Source organism: Rhinoderma darwinii, chromosome 4 (genome assembly GCF_050947455.1).
Source record: "Rhinoderma darwinii isolate aRhiDar2 chromosome 4, aRhiDar2.hap1, whole genome shotgun sequence".
Lineage (NCBI taxonomy): Eukaryota > Metazoa > Chordata > Amphibia > Anura > Rhinodermatidae > Rhinoderma > Rhinoderma darwinii.
Window position 1 is genome coordinate 155,914,606 of NC_134690.1, and position 22,450 is coordinate 155,937,055.

The following is a 22,450-nucleotide window of genomic DNA, read 5'->3' on the forward strand; positions in this document are numbered from 1 at the left end:
ATGGTACCTAAATTATGCAGTTCCATTGATGCTAGATTAAAGGATATTTATTGTGTTGGATTTGAATTTGTGAAGAATTTTAATCTCTGACGTGTCGGGTGCGGTTTAGCTTTAATTAACTCAGTTTACTTGCCATACCGTGAATACAATGCAGTGCAATGCAATATACTGTAAAAGAATACATGTTGATTCCACAAATGCAGGAATGCTGGTTTAGGTAGGTAAGGAGGTGTGTGCAATATTTAAACAGTACTGGGAATTTGGTTTTCCAGAGCCTGTGCTGCTTGGTGATGTTAAAGGTTTCTAATCTCTTCTTCCTGCGGTCTGTGAAAGGGAACAGCTCGCTGGGTGGTGAAACATGAAACGAAAAGAACACAAAGACCATTGTGCAAAAATTAATGAAGGTGAAGAAAATGAGATGGTGAGTACTGCTTCACTAGTATTATAACAAAAAATAGAAATAATAACACAAATGACACATACATTTTATATTATCAATTGAAATGGAATGATGGACTTTCCTACTAGAAATATCATGTTAATATTGTGCTCTATGACATTTTTAACAACACAAAGTATTAAAAAAATAAAATACATTGAATACAATGTGCAGAGGCTTGGACACTGTGGGCTGGGTTCCCACAGTGCAGATTTGCTGCAGATTTGCTGCAGATTATGCATATGTTTTTCTTTTTGTCAAAACCAGAATTGGATCCCGGAGAGCAAACCTATAAAGCCTTACTTTATATATTTCTTCTGTTTAGGTTCCGTATCTGGTTTTTGCGTTAAAAAAGCATTCAAAATCTGCAGCAAATCTGCACTGTGGGAACCCAGACTAGGTGCTTGTAAATTGCTAGTTTGTGTCTTTGTTATTGGTTTTGTCAAAAAAATAGTTTCAAACAAATTGTCACAGAAGTAGCAGGTTGGATCCACACATGCAGTTTATAGTGCAGTTTTTGATTCAGATTTTTTTAGCCAAAGAAAGTTGATATGGATCCAAAAAGAAAGACAATTTTAAGGCTAGATTCACACACAGCATTGACTCGCATATTCTGTAGTGTTTTATGTGTTTTTTTTTTTTTTGCATGTTTTGTTTGCCCAAAAACGCTGCAACCAGATGTTACTTTAGGGCGGGTTTCACACACAGCTTTTTTCTGTGTTTTTATCCATTTTCATTCGCGTTTTTGTGGTGCGTTTTTTTTGTGCAATCAGATGTTACATTGAAGTGTTTAGTAAAATATAAAAAGCACTTCATACACTGCAGTTTTTTTTACGCCATTTTTGGGGGCCTTTTTGTGGTCAATGGCGTTTTTTTCCAAATGCATCATGACTTGGGTGTGGGATTTTTCTGGCGTTTTCTACCTAAGGTTATGTTCCCACAGGCGGGAGACACTGCAGATTTTCAGCAACAGGAATCTAAAAAAAAACCCAGGTCAATCAGTCACAGGAATAATGTGTGTAAATACAATAGCATTCACAGTAGCAGCAAAGTGGATTCGATTTTGCAAATCTCAGGCCCACACTGTGGGAAATATATCGCAGAAAGTCTTGCGCATGTGAATTTATGTGTTCTTGTTTGTACAAAAAAAAAAGGACATTCCGCAGGTAGACATAAAGTTTGCTATAACCAATACGCCACCGTAAATCTCCTGGTAAAATTGCAGCAGAAAATCTGCATTATGCGCTGCAAAAACGTATTATTTGCTGTGGAATTCTGTACCTGTGGGAACCCAACCTAAGGGCAGTGCCAGCGTTTTGTCAAATGTAACAGCGTTTATTTCTGGCCTCTTTAATGGCATTTTTAGTGGCGTTTTACATTTAGGCTGGATTCACACAGAGTGTTTTGCTGTGTTTTTAATGGCGTTTTAACTGCATTTTTTGTTTGTTTTTACTGCGGCCGGATGTTACATTAAAGTCTATAGTCAAATATGAAATGCGCTACATACAAATGCATTTTGGTTTGTGCCGTTTTTGATGGATCTTTCTGATCAGTGGAGCTTTTTTTTCCGAAAGGCAGCATGCACATGTACTTTTTTGTTGTACGGTCTATAATAGAGAGTCATTGTACCAATACTGAGCTAATTTAAAAATTTTCTGTGTCTAAAAATAAATAATAAAAGTTACGTTTTATTAATGGGATTTAAAGTTCTACGCTTTAAGCAGATTGGTGAAAGGGTATTTAGTCGCCATTTGGCAAATTGTTAGTACTATTTATTATACATGTAGCTGCCCCCCTACTGGATTTTTCAACATTTTTGGTATTTGCCTACGCAGTCTGACATGGTCCAATCATGGGTCACAGTCTCAGACTGTAGGGAAACACTCCATTGACAAGGGGAATTGTAACACCCAGTTATCAATTTATTCATACAGTTTTAGGAGGACTAAGGGCACGTTCAGACGTGGCAGAATTGATGTGGAATTCCACTGCGGACAGTCCGCAGTGGAAATCCGCAGCAGACAGTCTGTCCATTGGTTTCCACACCTTTTTAGTTATCTTCGTGCAGACGTTGCGGAAAACTCAGCTGCGGACCATAGGCTGCGGTGCGGAATTTTTTGTCCGTAGCATACACTGTCTGTTGCAGACTTGATGCGTACTTGTTGCAGAATTTCTCCATTGACTTCAAAGGAGTTTCAAAATTATGCAATGAAATCCACAGATGTTATGTGTGTTGCGTTGCGGATTGCTTTCACGAACAAGAAATTTCATCATTCTGGCTGGACCTATGTGTGTTGAGGTCTATACCCAGACTGGGATGGAATGTTTGAAAAAAAGCAGGGTGTGATCTGCACCTGAATCCGCAACGACAAATCCGCAGCATTTTACTTAACATTTTAGCCAAATCCGCAACGGAATCTGCAACGCGGATTATGTGCGGCATTGATGCAGACTGTCTGCAGAATTCCGCCATGTCTGAACATGCCCTAACAGAGGAACGGCACAACGCAGAGTTCTAAGAAACTATGTTCCAGGGTTATTATTTCATGGGAAATACAAGTATTTACTAAAACAGATATATATATTGTTTCTAATGGAAGTTTGAGAAAAGAGAGACAAAGCGCACATAGTGCATGAACCAGTTTGGGAGACAAAAAGTTAGAGGACCGGTAGTCAATTATGCTGACCTAATGTGGTTATGCTAGGAGCACAACATCCAATAAGCCATGATCCGATGTATCAACAAAGTAAAATGGTGAAAGATGGTTGCAGCCTGGCTTGATCCTGAATTATGATAAGGAAGAAAGATAAAAAGCCGGATCGTTTTCCTAGGCGCTGCCGAGTGATAATCCCTCTGTCTCCAGGTTAGATTAACAAATTAGTAAAGGTAGATAAGATCCAAGGATATTAGAGATCTATCTACGAGTAATGGCTCTTGAGAGCTAGAAACGTGTCAGAGGGAACGTATGTTTTATGTTTCTTGTCCACTGTTTGCTGTTCAGTCTTCAATCTTCCGCTGGCTATCTATTTTATCCAATAAAGAAGATATTTTCATATTCCACAAGGTGCTGAACCTTTTCCTTGTGGATTGGAATTGGTGATTTTGTAGTTATTATAGGTCTCACATTTATAAAGAAAAAAACCTTTAAGGGTCAGTTCACATGTTGCATAAATACTGTGGATTTTCCGCAACACAATTCGTTGCGGAAAATCCACAGCATAATATAGTAGCAACAAAGTGGATGAGATAGAACATATCTCATCCACACGCTTCGTAAATAGTGAGCGAAAAAAAACACTTGGACATGTGGTGCAGAGGTTTATTCCACATGTCCATTGTATTTGCGTAAATGATGCTTATTTGTTACGGGTTTTCCTCATTGAATTCAATGGGGAGGTAAAACCCGCAACAAATAGCAATAAAATAAAATCTTATACTTCCTTAGAAGTCTGTGTTTCTTCCCTCTGATGTCATCCAGGCCGGCCTCCTGGGATGATGTTTCATCCCATGTGACCACTGCAGCCAATCATAGGCTGTAGCGGCAGTCACATGGGAAGAAACGTCATCCCAGAAGGCCGGCCTGGATGACATCGGAGGGACAGCCTCCTGGGATGACGTTTCAGCCCATGTGACCAATCAAAGGCTGCAGCGGTCTCCTGGGATGAAACTATAAATGCTGCAGCTTTCCGCAGCGTATAATCCAGGCGAAAAACTACACCACAGTTTGGTGCGCTCTTTCGGCCGTAATTCGCTGCAGCCAGAGGGGCAGATATGCAGCGTATCCGCCACGTGTGAGCTAAGCCTAAGGGTACGTTCACACGCAGTGTTTTCAGACGTAATTCGGGCGTTTTATGCCTCGAATTACGCCTGAAAAAATGCCCCAAATATGCCTACAAACATCTGCCCATTGCTTTCAATGGGAATTCCGATGTTCTGTTCCCATGAGACTTTATTTTACGCGTCGGTGTCAAAATACGGCGCGTAAAATGACGGCTCATCAAAAGAAGTGCAGGTCACTTCTTGGGACGTTTTTGGAGCCGTTTTTCGTTGACTCCATTGAAATACAGCTCCAAAACCGTCCGTAAAAACGTTGCGAAAAATGAGAGTTGCTACAAAAATGTCTGAAAATCAGGAGCTGTTTTCGCCTGGAAACAGCTCAGTATTTTCAGATGTTTTTGGTCACTGTGTGTGAACATACCCTTAACCCCCTCCCGCATTTTCACGTACATGCACGTCGGGGAATGCAGCCTGTTCGCGCATTCCCACGTGCATGTACGTGATGGAGATCGTGTGGGCACAGAAGCTGTGGCCGCACAATCACCGCGGGAGCCCGGCTATGACAGACAGCTGGGCTCCCGCTGCAACTGCCGAGATTGAAGAAACCTTCAATCTCAGCCGTTTAACCCATTAAATGCCGCAGTCAATAGCGACCGCGACATTTAAATCTATTGACAGAGGGAGGGAGCTCCCTCTGTCACCCATCGGCGGCCCGTGGAAACGATCTCAGGCTGCCAACGGGTTGCCATGGCAGCCGGATGTCTAACAAAGACCCCCAGGCCTGCCCTGGCTGTATGACTATTATGCCGTGCCAGAGGCCTGATTTACACGAGCGTGTGCGTTTTGCGCACGCAAAAAACGTGGCGTTTTGCGTGCGCAAAAGGCACTTAACAGCTGCGTGTGTCATCAGTGTATGATGCGCGGTTGTGTGATTTTCGCGCAGCCGCCATCATTATGACACTCCGTTTGGATGTTTGTAAACAGAAAAGCACGTGGTGCTTTTCTGTTTACATTCAGAGTTTGACAGCTGTTGCGCGAATCACGCAGTTCGCACGGAAGTGCTTCCGTGCGACCTGTGTGATTTTCACGCACCCATAGACTTCAATGGGTGCGTGATGCGCGAACAGCGCACAAAGATAGGACATGTCGTGAGTTTTTTTCAGCGCACTCACGCTGAGCAAAACTCACAGACTGTCTGCATGCCCCATAGACTAATATAGGTGCGTACGACATGCGTGAAAAGCACGCGCGTCGCACGCACGTATATCATGCACGTGTAAATGATGCCTTACACTGACAGGCAATAATGCTTTGGTATACTAAGTATACCAAAGCATTATATCTGCGATCAGAAGATCGCATGGTGATGTCCCCTGGTGGGACTTAAATAAATAATTAAAAACAGTCAAAGTTTTTGAAAATATAAAAAAAAAACGTTGATTGGCGTAAATTTAAAAAGGGGGGTTTTTTCAATTCCCTTCCTCCAAAAAAGTTAATAAAAGTTAATCAATATAATATATGCACCAAAATATTGTGCCATTGAAAAACATAACTCGTCCCGCAAAAAACAAGCCCTCATTCTCCCATGTTGACGGAAAAATAAAAGAGTTATAACTCTTGGAATGTGTAGATGAGAAAAATAAAAAAGAATGCTTGGTCATTAAGGCCAAAATAGGCCTGATCACGCTGTGACGTCACTCACTTCCTGCCCCAGGTCCTGCATCGTGTCGGACGAGCGAGGATACATCGGCACCAGAGGCTACAGTCGATTCTGCAGCAGCATCAGCGTTTGCAGGTAAGTAGCTACATCGACTTACCTGCAAACGCCGATGCTGCTGCAGAATCAAATGTAGCCTCTGGTGCCGATGTGTCCTCGCTAGTCCGACACGATGCAGGACCTGGGGCAGGAAGTGACGTCACAGCGTGATCTCTCGAGAACACGCTGTGTGTCTGTGCACTGCCAGAAGCTGGGCATTGTGAAGAGAAGTGGATGATGCCGATTCGTCAGCATCATACACAACGCCCAGCTAGTAAAACAAGTAAAAACGCCCAGATGTACATACACAATACACGCCCACTTGTACATAACTTTAAACACGCCCAGTTGTACTTTAGAAAGCCTCATTTGCATAAATATAAAAATGGTCATAACTTGGCCAAAAATGCTCGTTTTTGAGAAAAAAAAAACGTTACTCTTATCTACATTGCAGCGCCGATCTGCTGCAATAGGAGATAGGGGTTGCAAAATCTGGTGACAGAGCCTCTTTAAGGGGTTAAACTCCTGTGTGAATAGCCCCATGAATTAAATTTGTTTTTTGAATTCTACATTAAAATATACAAATACAGATGAGAAATAATCTCGTGTGAAAGAGGCCTAAAACTAAATGGCCCACATGTATCAATATTGTTGTTTTTTCTCTGTGTCCTTACTGTTTTCGTTGCGCAGTGCTTTTGCACGCCATTTGTTACATTTGCCATATTTTATATTGGAGAAGATGTGGTGCTTTTAGTTTAGTTTTGTGGCTTCCATTTTACGGCAGTCTTCTGCTGGCATGAAGATATGAATTTTTTTTAGAAATATGGCTAAAAATAACTTCAACCATAACCACGCAAATACTTCATAAATTAGGTGCACACAGTGTACACCATTTATTTACACTGACAATGCAGCAAACATCTTTGATCCAGGTGTTATATGGACTACATGATTCATTATCTTTCCCTTGTTGTTTGATAATACATACTTAAATATTTTCCGAAGCAGATCCAGAGGAAGCCAGTTAATACGCAGCAAAAGCCGCAACAATTGGGTTTTGTTGCAGATTTTGACTTCCCCCAATTAAGTAAATTTTCCAATAGTAGTGCAGAACTGTGAATGCAGCTAAAAAGCACCCACTTGACTACGATGGGCAGTGTTGTGTTGGCTTAAAAAGGAAACAATAAATTTATTAAGAAAGCATGAAAATGTAATATTGCACAGACAGATAGTGATCTTCAGATTATAACAGGAGTAATTATCAACCTTTAGGCTGGATTCACACGAGCATGTTACGGCCGTAAAGGACGGAACGTATTTCGGCCGCAAGTCCCGGACCGAACACACTGCAGGGAGCCGGGCTCCTAGCATCATAGTTATGTACGATGCTAGGAATCCCTGCCTCTCCGTGGAACTACTGTCCCGTAATGAAAACATGATTACAGTACGGGACACTTGTCCTGCAGCGAGGCAGGGACTCCTAGCGTCGTAACTATGATGCTAGGAGCCCGGCTCCCTGCAATGTGTTCGGTCCGGGACTTGCGGCCGAAATACGTTCCGTCCTTTACGGACGTAACATGCTCATGTGAACCCAGCCCTATATCAGTCAGCCAGTAGTTTCATACGATGGACTCGTCTCCATGCTACACCTTATTACAAAGGTATTCTCCCCCAGTAGCAATGCTTCTGTAAGAGAATATCTCTATAATACAGCATTCAATGAGACATGGCAATATTTATTTTCTGTCGGATTCCCTATAAATTCAAGAGAAAAACCTGTATGCCTCCATATGAAATTTGAAACATACAGAGACAAAGTATTGCTCCATAGACGTCTATGGGTGCCATAATAAAGCTCCGTAAGACGCTCTGCTACTATTGCTATATTTGTGGTTAACAGTATTTACTCTATCTTGTTTTTAGGAACTTTTCGGCTACAAATTGAGCGTTCCATGGATTATTCTGTGTGTGATTGGCTACTGTATATCAGGTGGGATTCTTCTTCTCCTCTTTTATTGGAAGCCGGAATGGAGTGTCTGGGCAAACTGTGTCCCTTCGTCTTTGGAGAAAGCCAATGTAGTCTTACTGAGATCTACTGTACGTAATGTTATTTTTCCAACAAAACGAAATAATTTACACAATAAGTATTTTAAGGTTTACTACTGTAAATTATCAGTGATCCATACCATTGTATTTAGGATAAAAGAAAGAAATACACCAGGAAGAAGGTTCGTTGGTTAACCCTGGATGCATTTGCACAGTCATTTCAGAGTGGATCACAATGTTCTGTTATCTCTGACCAGAATTCCATTTTAAATCAAGCTATAAGAAGGCCTGATCTTAAAGTAAGTGAGGTTAATAGATTCATGTATTATTTTTGTGAATAATGCATCTTTAAATGGCTTGTCTCATGTAGACAGCCCCTTTCTATATGCCCTATTAGAATATGGGCTGGCTTCTAATTAAAAGGTAAATGGCAGGGTGTGCCTACCTTTGCAACCAATTTTTTTATTGTGCCAATGCAATCTAAAAAAATCTAAAGTTACAGCTTCACTAAATTTTTTGAATATTTGTGCATTCCATGTGTACATGCCCCGCAAATGATGCTAGGTAAAAGGTACAGTCATATACAAATATTTAATATATAACATGTTATTTCTTTTTATAGGTTAAGTTTATTAGAATGCAGAAAATGTGATGTGTGTGGAACTTCAGTTAAAAAAAGTTCTAAAATTGCAAAATGTCTTACGACTCCACAAAAATGAATTGACAATGTGTACATATCCTGTGTACAAGACCTTTATATGATGCTGCGTGAAAGGTGCAATTTTGTCCAAATGTTCAAAATATCACATGCTATTTCTTTCTACAGGTTAAGTTCATAAGAGTGCAGAAAAGTCGATACGTGTGGAACGTTAGTCAAAAGAAGTTCCAAAACATCGGGTGAGTGTCAAGGTTTGCATTTAGTATCAATGTATTGTAAGGTAGCGTTGCAGTGCTGTTGTAATAGGAGTAACAGCAGCTATTATAGTGAGAACCAGTGCATATGCACTCTTTATAGACAACAATATCTACACTATACAGAACACTTAAGGAGCTGACCCTTTCCTAAGGAAGTCCAAGAAAATTTTATAAGAATTTAATAAAAATGAATGTTTCCCTGATGGACTGCGCTTATGACTGATACTTGAGAGTTATGCAACAAATTAATTTTTATTAGATTTACAGTATAATCATAAGCAACCTCAGAGACGGAGGGTCCGCAATCCTTGGCCTGTTATACTGTAGCTATTTTATTATATACATGGTCATGACTATAGCTGTAGCAACCATAATTATTGCTACAGGGCTCAGTGGCTGAGGGGGTCCATTCTTCTGCAAGAACGGCACTGCTCGGAGAAGCGGCCACACAGCCATACGCCTCATCCACACGACCGTGCTTTTCACGACCCATTCATTTCTATGGCCCTATGCATACGACTGTGGTTTTCCAGATCCGTGTTAAAAGCTCAGGACAAGTCATTTTATGGTTCGTATTTGCAGCTTCACAAACTGGTGACATATTTTTTTCTGTTGCGGATATGTGAATCCTAATGGCACAAAAGTTTTCTTTTGACAAATGGTTGTGCGCATTAGGCAATAGAATTAGGGCATGACCACACATGGCGGAATTCCTCCGCAACTGTCCGCATCAATGCCGCACAGAATCTGCGTTGCAGATTCTGCAGCGGATCTGCACAAAATGTGCAGAAAATTGATGCGGACTGGCCGCTGCGGACTGCAGGAAAAGTGCTTCTCTTCTCCCTATTCAGTGCAGGATAGAGAGAAGGGACAGCACTTTCCCTAGTGAAAGTCAAAGAAATTCATACTTACCGCCCGTTGTCTTGGTGACGCGTCCCTCTTTCGGCATCCGGCCCGACCTCCCTGGATGACGCTCCAGTCCATGTGACCGCTGCAGCCTGTGCTTGGCCTGTGATTGGCTGCAGCCGTCACTTACACTGAAACGTCATCCTGGGAGGCCGGACTGTAGACAGACGCAGGGAGTTCTCGGTAAGTATGAACTTATATTTTTTTTTACAGATACATGTATATTGAGATCGGTAGTCACTGTCCCGGGTGCAGAAACAGTTACTGCCGATCGCGTAACTCTTTCAGCACCCTGGACAGTGACTATTTACAGACGTCTCCTAGCAACGCTCCCGTCATTACGGGAGCCCCATTGACTTCCTCAGTCTGGCTGTAGACCTAGAAATACATAGGTCCAGCCAGAATGAAGAAATGTCATGGTAGTAAAAACAATACGCTCCGCAGCACACATAAGATCTGCGGACTTCATTGCGGAATTTTGACTCTCCATTGAAGTCAATGGAGAAATTCCGCCATGAGTCCGCAACCAGTCCGCCACTGCTCCGCAACAGACAGAGCATGCTGCGGACACCAAATTCCGCTCCGCAGCCTATGCTCCGCAGCGGAATTGTACGCATCGTGTAAACGAACACTGCTAAATTAAAGTGAAAGTCAATGGAGAAACGGCTCCGCTGCGGATTAACGCTGCGGAGTGTCCGCAGCGGAATTTAAGTGAAATTCCGCCATGTGTGAACCCGCCCTTAAAGGAACTGGACAAATACAGTATCTTTGTCACCCAGATATTGTCTGACCCAAACAAGCATTGGAAAGAATGCAAAAATAATACATGGTATATTTCAAATTTTGGACAAGGAACTTCTGGTTATGTCATTTCTTACATGAACAGCTGTATCAATAGTTCTATCTGTGTTTTTTATTCTTCTAGCACTTTGAAAAATGAGCATTCTTGCTTTAGCATACATTCTAACTATGCATCTGGCCTAATACAAGAGGAGCAAGCTATAAGGTGATCTTTATAAATTATCCTAAATTCCTGTATTGTAAGGGTATGTTCACACGGCCTATTTACGGACGTAAATCGGGCGTTTTTGCCCCGAATTACGTCCGAAAATAGCACCTCAATAGCGCTGACAAACATCTGCCCATTGAAAGCAATGGACAGACGTTTGTCTGTTCACACGAGGCGTAATTTACGCGCTGCTGTCAAATGAAGGCGCGTAAATAGACGCCCGCGTCAAAGAAGTGACCTGTCACTTCTTTGGCCGTAATTGGAGCCGTTATTCATTGACTCCAATGAATAGCAGCGCCAATTACGTCCGTAATTGACGCAGCGTTCAAGCGCCTGCACATGCCGTTACGGCTGAAATTACGGGGATGTTTTCAGGCTGAAACATCCCCGTAATTTCAGCCGTTACGGACGCCCTCGTGTGAACATACCCTAAGTATCAGATTCAATATTTTATTACACTATGTATAAAGTGTAAAAAACTTTCTGTCATTGCTTCAATGTAAGGGTATGTGCACACACAAAATAAAAACGTCCCAAAATACGGAGCTGTTTTGAAGTGGAAACAGCTCCTGATTTTCAGGCGTTTTTTAATCAAAGCCGTTTTTGGAGCTGTTTTTCGATAGAGTCTATGAAAAACGGCTCCAAAAACGTCCCAAGAAGTGACATGCACTTCTTTTTCACAGCTGTTTTTTTACGCAGCTGTTTTGAAAAACGGCTGTGAAAAAACGCCCCGTCGGAACAGAACCCCGTTTTCCCATTTAAATCAATGGGCAGATGTTTGGAGGCATTCTGCTTCTACTCCGTGTGAACATACCCTAATAAAGAAACAAATCTTTAAATAATCTTCAAATCCCACGTTAGAATGTTAAAGGCTATGTAAGGCTATCATACAGAATCCACCTGTAAAGTATCATATCTAAGTTATGAACTTAGATGTGATCGGTAACCGCTCGATCATGCGTGTCACAGACACCCAGGACCTGCTGTCACTGAACCCGTCAGATATTCGGGACTAACGGATTCAGTGAATAGCACTAGATACAGCTGTTATGTAGAGAGAATACAGAGCAGCTGTATCTTAGAAAGTAAAAATAATTTTTAATGTATTTACAAAGTTTATTAACACACACTAAAACACATATTTTAAAAAACAAAAACCAATAAACACCACTTTCAAACATTTACATAGCCTATTAACATTCCTCAAGATACACTAAGGTATAGATGAGAAATATACTTCCCAGGAGCGGTGTAGCTATAGGATTGCAGAAGTAGCAGTCACACCAGGCCCCTTTGCCACATATGAAGACACCAGTATAAGACATGGCACATGGCAGGTGGAGGACCTGTAAACACATTTTGTATAGGGGCCCACCAGCTATAAGTTACTCCTCTGATCCTTCCAGGGCAGGGCGCAAAACACATAACATTTTTTTGGAAATTTTTTAATGATATGACTTTTTTTCATAAACCATTTTAGGAGGTTAGTATGTGGACATAATACCATTGAAGTCGAAGTTGCACCACTTTGGAAAATCTTTATTCTTAAGGTACATTTTATTGTGTTCTTCAGTTTTTAGTTATTAAATAGAAGATTTTTTGTATTAGTTCTCCATTTTACTAGCTTTTTTCCTAACCATAATTCAAAGTATATGCTCAATGTTGAACACCATTCTACAGTTTACATATAGAATTTATTTACATATATAGTTTTAAAAACATTAACTTTTTAAAAACATTTCTTTAGTTATCTTGTACTGATCTTGACTTACAGTCCGTATTATAGTCCATAGCTGCAGTCACAATTCATCAGGCATCAGAGTTTAACATTCCATGCTTGCACTGTCTGAACAGCTGTATTAGAGAAGCTGATGAGATGTGTCTGTCCACACGCTGTTCCCCACAGCAAAGATCAGAATTGTTATGGAAACTTTGGACTCTAATAAAGACTACCTATAGCTGACAATTGGTACAATATAAGCATAGCAATGCATTTACAAAGTTACTTTTATGTGTGTTATATTTAAATTCTATATTCACATGCAATTTAATGAGGTTGCCTCACAAAGAGAACCCTAGCTTGAGCCAGAGCGGAGAGCCGCTAACAAGCAGCTGATCTGAAACTGGCAGATCCGAATTGTCAATGTATTACAGGGTTAACAGTATAGCCATCAGTAAATCCACAACCAAAAACTGCTATTTGCAAAGGGTGTGATAAGCTGTCAGCAATCAGCTGATCGCCATCATGGCTTCTATCTGGAAAAGGAATGGTCTTCGTAAGACAACCCCTTTAAATCTTTAAGAGTGACTACACTATGACAAAATTCAGGTGCCGAGACCCCCACAATTTCAGAAACAAAGTTGCAGAAGGGCACCACTGGTGTCATGGCGCGGGGTGTGGACCCACTAGGCCGTTCTGCGTAGCGGGAAAGCAGCTGGCCAAAGTGGTACAATACAATGTCTATCCGGCCCAGACCACTGTGACGACCTATTCCAACCACGACTCGTCTCTGCAGAATTTGACACACAGACATGTTGGTTTCTCGCTTTTCCAGCATCCTCCACACGTGTACCCCATCCTCTAAACCAGGGGTCTCAAGCATGCGGCCCGCGGGCCGCATGTGGCCCCTGAGGCAGTCATCTGCGCCCCGCGGGACACAGAGCCACTAGTATAGGTTCTGCTCCGGGACTCTGTGGAATTCCCTGACATCGCTGTCCATATATGGACAATTTTGTCAGGGCCTTCCCCAGAGCAGAGTCTCGGGCAGAGTGCTAGCATAGGCTCTGCTCCGGGACTCGGTGGAATCCCCTGACATCGCTGTCCATGAACGGATACGCGATGTCTGGGGCTGCCCCAGAGCCTGAGTCCCAGGCAGAGCGCTAGCATAGGCTCTGCTCCGTGACTCCGCATATGGACAACGATGTCTAGGGCTTCCGCAGAACTGGACAATGATGTCAGGAGCACAGCTGGAGTCCCAGTAGCAGCGCTAGTAGCGCTCTGCCCGGGACTCTAGCTCTGGGGTTGCGCCTGCCATCTCTGTCCATATATGAACAGTGATGTCAGGAGCAGAGCTAGAATCCCAGGCAGGGTGCTAGAAGCGGCTCTGCTCCAGGACTCCAGCTCTGGGCAAGGCCCTGACATCACTGTCCATATATGGACAGTGATGTCAGTTGCTTCCCCAGAGTTCCGGAGCAGAGCCTATACTAGTGCTCCGCTCTGGCACACCGGCTCTGGGGTTGCCCCTGGCATCACATTCTGGTCCAAGAGGATCCCCTGACGTCACTGTGTATGAACAGTGACATTAGGGGCTCCTCCAGCAGAGGAATCCCTGGCCAAAGCGTCGGCAACGCTCTGGCTGGTGATTCCACTCCTAGAGGGAGCCCCAATGGAGCTATCTACTGGGGGTGTCTGTGGCACTATCCACAAGGGGTTTGTGAGGCATTATCTACAGAGGCCACTGTGGCAGCATCTACAGAGGGCACTGTGGCAGCATCTACAGAGGGCACTGTGGCAGCATCTACAGATGGCACTGTGGGATTATCTACAGAGGGCACTGTGGCATTATCTACAGAGGGCACTGTGGCAGTATCTATAGGGGGCTCTGTGGCACGATCTAAAAAGGGGCTGCCTAATTTTAACATTTGTGCGTCTGCCAAACGCTGCCAACTGACCTGCCGGACTGCATTTAGTGACACTTAAACTGTAAAACTGGATTGTTGAAATAAGCACGTCGAGAACTCTCGCAAATTTTTTGTAAGTTTAAACCTAGCGCTATTATTATAGTACTGTAGTAATGTAGTATTGTTATAGTAGTTCAAATAACTAATTAATTAACAATAATTTTGTAATGTATCAAATTTGAAAGTAATGCGGCCCGTCAACTTCAGATTTTTTCTATATGTGGCCCACTTTCCCGGCCTAGTTTAGACCGCTGCTCTAAACAAACTCGTAATCCAGTGATCCAGATGGTAATAATGATCCCTTAGTGCTCAACACAATAAAAGTGCCCCATTGGTAACCGAGCCTCCTGCAGATAAAACCACATACAGGCTCCCCTTGTAGATAGCTCCACACAGCCCTCCTTGTAGATAGGCACACACAACTCCCCATTGTAGATAGCCACACACATCCCCCCCTTGTAGATAGCCGCACATAGCCCCCCCTTGTAGATAGCCACACACAGCTCCCCCTTGTAGATAGCCACACACAGCCCCACCTTGCAGATAGCCACACACAGCCCACCTTGTAGATAGCGCCCCACACACAGCTCCCCCTTGTAGATAGCCTCACACAGTCCCCATTGTAGAAAGCGCTACACACAGCCCCCCCCCCTTGTAGATAGGGCACCCCTTCCCTTGTAAGTAGAGCTGCACAGCCCCCCTTGTACTTAGTGCCACTCTCCGCACTGTCTGACATGACCCACCGTCAGGAGGAGGAGGTGGTTATGCGGCAAAGCAGCGAAGGATCACTTTTGACAGGGGTCGGTGGAAGCACAGGACTGGACCAGTCCAGTCACCTGACCTCAAGTCAGGTGACTTGATTAGTCCACTCTCAGCACCGACCTCACTTGGCAGCGGCCGGCCTGCATATTTTCAATTTCTGCAGAATCTAAAAATATTGCTACTATAGCCTACTATTCCTTTGCACTGCGCATGTATATTTTGGCGCATGCGCAGTGCAAAGTTCCGGGAGACTGCAGAAAAATCCCGGATGGTGCTTTTTTCTGCCAGACGCTACGGACGGCAGAAAAAAACACCCGTTTTTGTGGACTGTCCGTAAATTTACGGACGGTTGGCAACCCTGCTTCAGCTAAACAAGGTGCGCCGATCACAGCTGAAAGTGCAGAGTGCTCTGCTCAGTGCTTCTGCAACTTAGTTTCAGAGATAGTGGGGGTCTCAGCACTTGGATCCCCAATGATCAAAACTTCTGATATGTCTCTCTGGAAGCATTGTGAAAGTGAAGTTACTTTTTAAGCCTATAATATAAGAATTTCTCAGTATTTATGTACAGTAATTTCAAATATTGTTTCTGTACACAGGTGTTAAATTTTTTATATATCTACCAGTTTGCTGCTATTACCCTTATGCTGGTATTAGGATATCTGGGTTATGCCGTGGCTATTCTCGTGCTGTGTGTCTGTAACATAACATTATCACTCGTTGAACATCGACAGGTACAATAATCAATCAAGGTTTTATTCATCCAATTTAACCAGGTTCCTCTGCCCATGATTTACTTTATTGTGATGTATGAATGACAACTTATTAATAGTGGGTATTTTGGTGGTAACTGTTTTTCTTATTATTACTTAAATGTAAGATAGCAATATGTTACTGAAAATTAATATTAACTAATTAAAATTCCACTTATTTTGTGAATAATTATTTTTACTGCATACTTTATTAATTATTTTACATGTTTTACCCATTTGTGTTTTTATAGCAATCTTCAAAGCTGCACAATTTGGTCAAAGCTCATAATAACATGAAAGTGACTGTGTACAGAAGACATGGTGGTATGTGTATATAGTTTTAGTTAATACTAAGTAATAAATATGTTGGATAATGTTCCCACTGTTGCATATTATGAGAATATTAGAAAAAGTCAATAAGGAGTTCTATGGTGTTAAAAAAAAGCACAAGGTCATGGAAGTTCAAGGTTACAAGTCCAACAATTCAAAGGCGACTTGGTATTTTTGACAGTAACTATAACACACTACCCAAAAGCTGCAAAACCTCTTTTTCAAAACAAAAACATTTACAAAAGTTTACCCTTCTTTTCTCAAAGACGTTTGCCACAGCTGAGTTGTGAATTATTGTTATCTGTAGCATCTGAGATTAAGTATGTTATAATACACACCTCTTAAGAGATTAATAACATTTGTCTCACCCTTTTTTTTTCCAGAAAGAGTCTCTGCATCTGCTAGGTTGTAACTAGTGTACCTCCCTAGTTGCTTCATAGCATTTTTATGTAAAGTAAGAAGGATAAATTTTATGTTACACTGCTTAGTACTTCTATATGACGTACTTTATATTGCTGCAGTTTCTGAGGGTGTGCTACAAAGAGATTGAAGTGCAGGATGTTGTTTTCTCTGTCTGTGCTTTCTATGAGAGACATGATAGCAGTTAGGTCGCACTCACTAGATCAGGGAAAACTGAGAATTAGGGCGGGTTCACACATGGCGGAATTGCACTTAAATTCCGCTGCGGACACTCCGCAGCGTTAATCCGCAGCGGAGCCGTTTCTACATTGACTTTCACTTTAATTTCGCAGTGTTCGTTTACACGATGCGTACAATTCCGCTGCGGAGCATAGGCTGCGGAGCGGAATTTGGTGTCCGCAGCATGCTCTGTCTGTTGCGGAGCAGTGGCGGACTCATGGCGGAATTTCTCCATTGACTTCAATGGAGATTCAAAGTTCCGCAATGAAGTCCGCAGCTGTCATGCACATGTCATGTGTGCTGCGGATGCGTCTTGCTTTTTTTACTTGACATTTCTTCATTCTGGCTGGACCTATGTATTTCTAGGTCTACAGCCAGACTGAGGAAGTCAATGTGGCTCCCGTAATGACGGGAGCGTTGCTAGGAGACGTCAGTAAATAGTCACTGTCCAGGGTGCTGAAAGAGTTAAGCGATCGGCAGTAACTGTTTCTGCACCCGGGACAGTGACTACCGATCTCAATATACATGTATCTGTAAAAAAAAATGAAGTTCGTACTTACCGAGAACTCCCTGTTTCTGTCTCCAGTCCGGCCTCCCAGGATGACGTTTCAGAGTAAGTGACGGCTGCAGCCAATCACAGGCCAAGCACAGGCTGCAGCGGTCACATGGACTGGCGCGTCATCCAGGGAGGTCGGGCTGGATGCCGAAGGAGGGACGCGTCATAAAGACAACGGGCGGTAAGTATGAATTTCTTTTACTTTCACTAGGGAAAGTGCTGTCCCTTCTCTCTATCCTGCACTGATAGGGAGAAGGGAAGCACTTTTCCCGCAGTCCGCAGCAGCTAGTCCGCATCAATTTTCTGCACATTTTGTGCAGATCCGCTGCAGAATCTGCAACGCAGATTCTGTGCGGCATTGATGCGGACAGTTGCGGAGGAATTCCGCCATGTGTGGTCATGCCCTTAGAGAAAGAGCCTGCAGAGGGGAAAACAAATGCGGGATACGTTTCATATAATGACCAGAAAATTTGTATTCCACACGTACACACACATAGGAGAGCTTATTCTGAAAAGTCACCTGAAAGGTTAATTTTGCTTTAAGCATTACAATGTCTATGGAAAAAAACAGCAGTTCACACCTTTAATTGTAAGGGCATGTTCACACGTGGCGGAATTGCTGTGGAATTTGCAGCGGACAGTCCGCAGTGGAATTCTCCTGCGGCCGTTTTTTACATTTGTTTCAATACATTTTTAGGCAAGTTATTTCAGACATTGCGGAAAACTCCTCTGCGGACCATAGGCTGCGGTGCAGATTTTTCCCTCCGCAGCATGCACTGTCTGTTGCGGAGAAGAAGCGGAATTTCACTGCGGATTTCAGCCTTTGCAATGCAAAAACTGAAATCTGTGGCAAGTCCGCTGTCTTTTCTGCAACGTCTGAATTACCTGTCAAATATGCAAATGTTGGTGCAGATTCGTTGCATAATTGCCCCAAATCTGCACCAACATTTGCAGCGGAAAAACTCTGCCACGTGTGAACATGCCCTAACAAGACATCTATGGTTCCAACTTTTTTTGGTACATTGTAAAACATCACTTAAATAAAATGATTACTAGACATGAGCAAATGAAAAAAAAAATGTTCTACCTGTGAATTAGATGTAATGATTTCTCTTGAACATATTCATAAATCAATATTAAGAATTGCCAGATTTATTCTCTACAGTGTGAGATTAGGGGAAGTGGTCTGCAGACAGCATCACCCATTTCTGCTTCATATGAGCATGATTTCTGGGGAGGTGAAGGATATGAATTAACTGTACTTAATTCTGAATATTCAGTTTTTAAAAAAGTCCCTACATCTCTCTCAAGCTATCTGTTTTAGTAAATACTTGGATTCTCCATAAAATAATGCTGGAGCATCTTTTCTTAGAACTCTGGCTTGTGATATTCCTCTGTTATTCCTCCTGAAAATGTATAAACAAGTTAACAAAGGGAGTGTGCCTACTTAGACAATGTCTAATCAGAGCTGACAGAGTCAAACTGTGTAGGGATATCAGAGCTGCAAAGTGCAGTTGAGGTATATAGATTTCAGTTATACTAATATTGTAAATACGTTGTAAATTATGCGCTTCTCATATATTAGAGAACAAGAGAACCGCATTACATGCCATTTCCTTTTATACTTGCATTAGCTAAATAATTTCTGCTTCAAGAAAGAGCATGTATTAAAGGCTATGTCCACCTTTGAAAGGCAAATTTGTATTTTTAAATAAAAAGGTGTATCAGTGTATCAATACTTTTTATTAAAAATTATTTTTACTTTTTTATACAGCTGCTCTGTATTCTCTATACAGAACAGCTGTATTTAGCGCTATTCACTGAATCTGTCAGTTCCACGGACCTAGAAGTAGGTAAAATTGTAGAACTAAAGAATCAAAGGAAATCCATTATATTAAAAAAACAAATAAGAGAGATTTGTGAGGCTTTGAATGGATTACAACATATTGTTTTGATAAAGTATTAGTGGTTTATACAGTTGACTTTGCTAAACTTGTTTATCCAGTATAAAATGAAAATGTACTTATTTCTTTGCAGATTACAGCCAGGTTGAGTCTCGCCACTTAGTTCCAGGAGACGTTATTGTTTTATCTGGCAAAGGCTTTTTTATGTCTTGCGATGCCATTTTAATCAATGGGACATGTGTTGTGAATGAAGGAATGTTAACAGGTGAGGCTTATTCATGAGAAAGAAAATTGTACTGAATAAAACCTGACCACAACATTTCATATTCAGTCCATGTCTAAATATACTTCCAATATATACTTCCAATGATGTCACTGTACTCAATAGATTGCTGCTAAATGTTGTGGCACAAGACATTTTATTTAGACAATCGCAAGTAGAACATAAAAACCATAAATAGTTAGTAACACATACTGTATAGGCTTGGTCCTTTGTAGGAATTGTTAGATGGAAACGCAGTAATAATTTTGTACTGGTTGTTTCGGTCCTACAAGACCTTTTTTCAACAAACTGTATTTACATGACAAAAACATGGACGACCATTAGTAACATACAAATAACCATACATATTGCACATACATACAAAAATATAAAATAAGTACAAAAGAGCTAATACACATATCTCTAAAAATATACCAAGCCAATATAGAAAAATCCCAAGAGGTCCAATCAAATATTAAATGTTTTATTAACTAAATCATTAAAAATATGTATCATAAACAAGAGAACACGTACAGACCCACAAAACACACAGAATGGTGAATCACCTGGTATGGAACAGAAAGTTTATGAATGAAACCCTAATGTATTCAAATGCACAAGGTATCAAAGAGGCAGTGGCATAGCCAGAAGGGGGACAAGGGGGGCGGTGGCCCTGTGTCCACTGAGATGGTGGGGTCTGCCACTCCCGCCATGACCACCATGACACCGGACACGCCACAATACTCTTCTATCTAGCAGACGTGCAGCACGCTAGGCACGTCTGCTAGAGCACACTTCTGACGCTGCCTGCCAGATAGGAGCAGAAGCGGCCTGCGTGTTAGGCGAGGGTGAGCAAGCACCCCTCCCCAATAATGGATGGATACAGGAATGATGGGGTTTATATATACAGGGATGATGACTGGTATATACAGGGATGATGGCTGGTGTATACAGGGATGATGGGGGTTAATGCAGGGATGATGACTGGACTACCCATCATCGATAAATATATAACCTCCGTCCTCCCTGTATACAACAACCATCATCCCTGTATATACCAGCCATCATCCCTGTATATTACCCCCATCATCCCTGTATATGCCAGCCAGGCTGGTATATACGGGGATGATGGGGGTTATAATCAGGGATGATGGCTGGTATATACAGGGATGATGGGGGTTATATACAGGGATGATGGCTGGTATATACAGGGATGATGATTGGTATATACAGGGATTATGGGCGTTATATATTCTTTCATTTACTTTCAGAGAGGTCTGCAACACTTTCTGTTGAAAACTCCTCTCCCTTTAGTAATAATGGGAAATATAGCAGCATATACAGCACAGTGCTCATTCAGAATGATGACCACTATAATTAGTTGCAAACATACATTGAGGGGCCCACTGAGTTCGGGCCCACTAAGATATGTTTCACTCCCCCTGTGCTAAACCCCTAGCAACGCCTCTGCAAAGAGGTAATGCATACACCACTGTTGATCTATTATATCACTTTTTTCAGGAGAATCAATCCCTGTGACAAAAACGCAGCTGCCGCACTTAGATGACACAATGCCATGGAAACAGTACAGTGGAGAGGATTATAAGCGCCATCTTCTGTTTTGTGGTACTGAAGTAATAAGGACTGAGTCCAATGCCCAAGGTTCAGCGAGAGCTGTAGTTCTAAGGACGGGTGAGCTTATTATTGCTTGGATAATACAAAATAACACTTTTTCAAAATATTTCGTTGGAAATGTACAACATAATCTTTAAGGACATTTGCTACTAAAATTACAATGTCTGCTTGTATCATAGGTTTCAACACCACTAAAGGTGACATGGTGAGATCGATATTGTATCCTAAACCTTTAAACTTCAAGCTGCATAGGGATGTACGATGGTTTTTCATGTTTTTGGCATGCCTCGCCATCATTGGCCTTATTTACGCAGTTACCATATATGTGCAAAGAAAGGTAATGTACTCATTGACACGTGGATTATTATCAACTACATTACTGTTCTTATCTAAAACAGAGTTTCTGACAACTCTGGACCCCTCTGACACTGTTCCATTCATGCTGAGAGAGTCATACTATGTTGGGACACGCCCCATTAACAGGAGGAACGACACTGTTTTGGTATCACTTTGTACATACATTTCCAAGAGGAATAACAGAGGACTAGCACAATGTAAAGCTATAAGAAAAGGGTTCTCCAGCATTGTTATTACATGGGGAATACAAGTATTTACTAAATCAGACATGTCAGCAGAGATGACAGGTCCTCTTTAATAGATATGTATTCTGTCTGTTAGGGTATGTTCACACGGCCTATTTACGGACGTAAATCGGGCGTTTTTGCCCCGAATTACGCCCGAAAATAGCGCCTCAATAGCGCTGACAAACATCTGCCCATTGAAAGCAATGGGCAGACGTTTGTCTGTTCACACGAGGCGTATATTTACGCGCCGCTGTCAAATGACGGCGCGTAAATAGACGCCCGCGTAGAAGAAGTGACCTGTCACTTCTTTGGCCGTAATTGGAGCCGCTATTCATTGACTCCAATGAATAGCAGCGCTAATTACGGCCGTAAATGACGCGGCGTTCAAGCGCCTGCACATGCCGGTACGGCTGAAATTACGGGGATGTTTTCAGGCTGAAACATCCCCGTAATTTCAGCCGTTACGGACCCCCGCCGTGTGAACATACCCTAATAGCGT

The 22,450-nt window shown here is 42.1% G+C and overlaps 1 protein-coding gene across 1 annotated transcript in view; it reads left to right on the forward strand.

Annotated features, from left to right (window-relative positions):
* The first annotated feature begins 358 nt into the window (after positions 1–358).
* Positions 359–22,450, forward strand: part of LOC142759514 (putative cation-transporting ATPase 13A4) — a 74,461-nt gene continuing 52,369 nt past the window's right edge. The window contains exons 1-11 of the mRNA XM_075861760.1: positions 359–421; positions 7,897–8,070; positions 8,172–8,318; positions 8,846–8,916; positions 10,766–10,846; positions 12,330–12,399; positions 15,889–16,023; positions 16,293–16,365; positions 19,604–19,735; positions 21,254–21,424; positions 21,547–21,704. Coding sequence (XP_075717875.1) covers positions 359–421; positions 7,897–8,070; positions 8,172–8,318; positions 8,846–8,916; positions 10,766–10,846; positions 12,330–12,399; positions 15,889–16,023; positions 16,293–16,365; positions 19,604–19,735; positions 21,254–21,424; positions 21,547–21,704 — 1,275 coding nt within the window. The remainder of the gene's footprint in view (positions 422–7,896; positions 8,071–8,171; positions 8,319–8,845; positions 8,917–10,765; positions 10,847–12,329; positions 12,400–15,888; positions 16,024–16,292; positions 16,366–19,603; positions 19,736–21,253; positions 21,425–21,546; positions 21,705–22,450) is intronic.